The sequence below is a fragment of the Capsicum annuum genome, chromosome 2 (genome assembly GCF_002878395.1).
Source record: "Capsicum annuum cultivar UCD-10X-F1 chromosome 2, UCD10Xv1.1, whole genome shotgun sequence".
Taxonomy (NCBI): Eukaryota; Viridiplantae; Streptophyta; class Magnoliopsida; order Solanales; family Solanaceae; genus Capsicum; species Capsicum annuum.
Genome location: NC_061112.1, coordinates 142691166 through 142694748, shown reverse-complemented (window position 1 = coordinate 142694748; position 3583 = coordinate 142691166). Strand labels below are relative to the sequence as shown.

General features: G+C 28.4%; 1 protein-coding gene across 1 annotated transcript in view; it reads left to right on the top strand.

Moving 5' to 3' along the window:
* The window catches only part of LOC107860109 (probable aquaporin NIP-type), a 5627-nt gene extending 4570 nt beyond the window's left edge, over positions 1-1057 (top strand). The window contains exons 4-5 of the mRNA XM_016705351.2: positions 410-471; positions 549-1057. Of these exons, the coding sequence (XP_016560837.1) occupies positions 410-471; positions 549-747 (261 nt within the window). The 3' untranslated portion in view covers positions 748-1057. The remainder of the gene's footprint in view (positions 1-409; positions 472-548) is intronic.
* The last annotated feature ends 2526 nt before the right edge of the window (positions 1058-3583 follow it).

Sequence of the window (3583 nt, the reverse complement as noted above, 5' to 3'; positions counted from 1 at the left end):
ACTATATATCTGAAATCAGCAACAACACCAAAGCCCCACGAACAAGAAATTACAAAGTCACATGCATAACACTAAGTCTACATGCACAACTACATACAAAGCACTCCCCCACTAGTAAGAACACACTCCTACCCACTAACCGTCTATCTTAATCCGCGTCCGCCACACTTTTCTATCAAGTGTGATGTTCTTCGTAAGTTGCAATTGCTTCATCTCATGTCTAATCACCTCCCTCCAATATTTCTTCGGCCTACCTCTACCCGACATGAAGTCATTCATATCCAACCTTTCACACCTCCATATTGGGGCATCCGAGCACCTCCTCATCACATGCCCAAGGCATCTTAACTTCCTGCATCTAAATGCATTGATTTTCTGATTTGATTTTTACGTTGTGCCACTCTTGCAGATTGGACATGTTTCTGGAATAGCTGTGGGAATGACCATAACCTTGAACGTTTTTGTAGGAGGGTATGATTATTAATCGTTCACTTAATTTTAAAAAACTAACCTTTCTATACCAAAAACTTAATCAAATCAAAATGCAGGCCAATTTCTGGAGCATCAATGAATCCAGCAAGAAGCATTGCACCAGCGTTAGTGAAGCATGTTTACAAAGGTCTTTGGGTATATATTGTTGGTCCAATAGTTGGAACCCTAGCTGGAGCATTCGTGTACCATTTGTTGCGGGCCACAGATAAACCACTAAATGAGTTGGCGAAAAGTGTATCGTCTATTCGAAGATAGAGAGCAAATCGAATATATTTAGTCAACCCTTTATCGTTTCAGTTTTATCGGATGTCCAATAAGACATTTTTAAGGCAGGTTGCGGACATAAGTATTTTTGCATTTTTGAAATTATTTTTTGCTGCAATTTCTATTCATCACCTTCTCCCAATTTTCTTTATCATCATAGGGCTTATATCTAGATTTGCTAGGGTTGGAGAGTGTTGAAAGGCACATGTAGATACTTTTGAATTTTAGTAGATGAATAAATGTAGGACATGTCATTTCCAATTCATTAATGTTTCAAGCTGACAATGGTTTTTTGATTTTATATATGTGTTCACTTGATTCTCTTTAGATATTTTGCTTTGTGTAATGCTATTTATCCCCATTGAGAGTTGACATGTATGCCAAAAATAAATGATCTTCAAATTGAACAAACTTTAATAGCATATACATTTAAATACATAAGCCAAATAGATTGTTCATAAAATTACTTTCAAAATAATTCCACTCGTCTAACTTTTAATAAATAATAAGTATGATGAATTTTCGAATATTCAAAAGAGAGAAATTTTCATCATCTGAATTACTTGAAAATGCAATTGTAATTATTATGTTTCTTAATCGTCCAAATATTTTATCCAACCATATATTTTACAGCATTGTGAGCCTTCGAGAGTACTTAACCAATATATATATATATATATATATATATATATACACACACTAGATTAGTGTATGCGCTTTGCACGTGATCAAAGCGCATGCTTCATTTTGGCAATAGCCATTATAGTAAAAAGAGCATGGGTTAAATACGGATTTCGTCGTTAATCAATCGCTAAATTACTCATAATTATTTTTTTCATTTTGTAATTAAGCTTACTTGGTCAAAATCCTATTTTGCATCATTTTTATGTATTTTTCGCATTTAATTTAAACGTGTAATATCATAATATAATATTATTAGCGAGGGTTCAACTTCCCACCTTGTAATCCTCTTCTCTATTATCACTTCCGCTACCCCCAATTTTGAAAAAAAAAAAAGTTTTTTGAAAAATAGTTTCTGCTACTCTAAAAAATATATGTTTTCTCCCAAACGTTTGACGACCTCTCAAAAGTAACTAACCAATAAGTGAAAAAAATAACATAAACCTTAATATTTAAATCACCTATCATTGATCCCAAAAAACTGTCTTCAATTTTTTTGCTACAAATGAAAGAATTAATATTAGAATTGAAGAAGAACAATAATAATTTAATAGAAAATAAATGTCAAAGTAAAAATTATTTGTAGTGAAAGAAGCTAAACGTCAGACTAAAATCTAAAAACAAGTTTAATATATATATAGGACTTACCTATTAAAATTTATATATGTAAAAAGATTTTTAAAAGAAAACTATTATTATATATAGGTAAGAAAGAAACCTACATGCAAATTTGGAGGTATATTTAATAAGGTAGGAGTAATATTATAATAGAGTTTTGAGACTTTTGACCTAAAATAGAAAACTCACCCAACAAAAGTACTTCCGTTAAAATTGAGAATTAGTAGAATTCTTTTTTTCCATATATTTATTATATTTAATATTTAATATTATTATGATAAGTATATATTAATTGGAGGAAAGAAGTGAAAAAACTATTTTACCTATTGTAGGATGGACAAAAATTCAAATCACTTTTCTAAGGTCTTCACACTTTTAATATATTATAGATTATAGATTATAAATTATAGATATATTATTATTAATATCTAGCATTGAGACAAAAGTACTTAAATAATATAGTATATTGTTATTCTGCACAGAGACAAATGTTTCTCCTAAGCATTATGTAAGAGTGTCAAGTGGATTGGGTCGGGTCAACCCTGAATCGGCCCATTTAGTTTAACCGGGTTGTGGACCGATTTCGGTTCGGGTTGGGGTTAAGTGGGCCAGACCGGTTTCGGGTTCAATAGTAAAAATGTTGAAAACAACTCTGAATCGGCCCACTTAACCCAACCCGATTAAATCCATCTAAACCCGGTTAAAAACCGGTCAAATCCGTTTGAAAAAAAAAATCCTATATACACTATATACACTTCAATATACAATATATATTTTTAAAAAAATATATAAACAATTACACATATATACGTACCATTCAATATATAATTATATATGACTATACGTGCTACTTTAAATAAAACGTATACTACAATAGTACAATATATATATATATATATATTTATATATTTATATACTAATTTATAAAATATATACACATTTATATGTTAAATATATACGCTTATAGAAGATATATACACATATATACGCACCATTCAATATTTATGTACTGCTTGTCTACTTTAAATAAAACATATACTACAACAAATAGATGTCTATATATATATATATATATATATATATATATATATATATATATATATAGTTAGTAGTTAGTTAGTTAGTTAGTTATATACTAATTTATAAAATATATACACATATATATGCACCATTCAATATATATATACTACTTTAAATAAAATATATACTACAACATACATATATATATATATACAACAATATGTATATATATATAGTTACATGCTAATTTATAAAATATATACACTTGTATATGTTAAAGATATACGTCTATAGAAGATATATACACATATATACGTACCATTCAATATATATGTACTACTTTAAATAAAGTATATACAAAAAAATATATATATATATATATATATATACTTACATACTAATTTATAAAACATATACACTTGTATACGTTAAATATATACTACTTTAAAAGATATATACACATATATACGCACCATTCAATATATATGTACTACTTAAATAAAATATA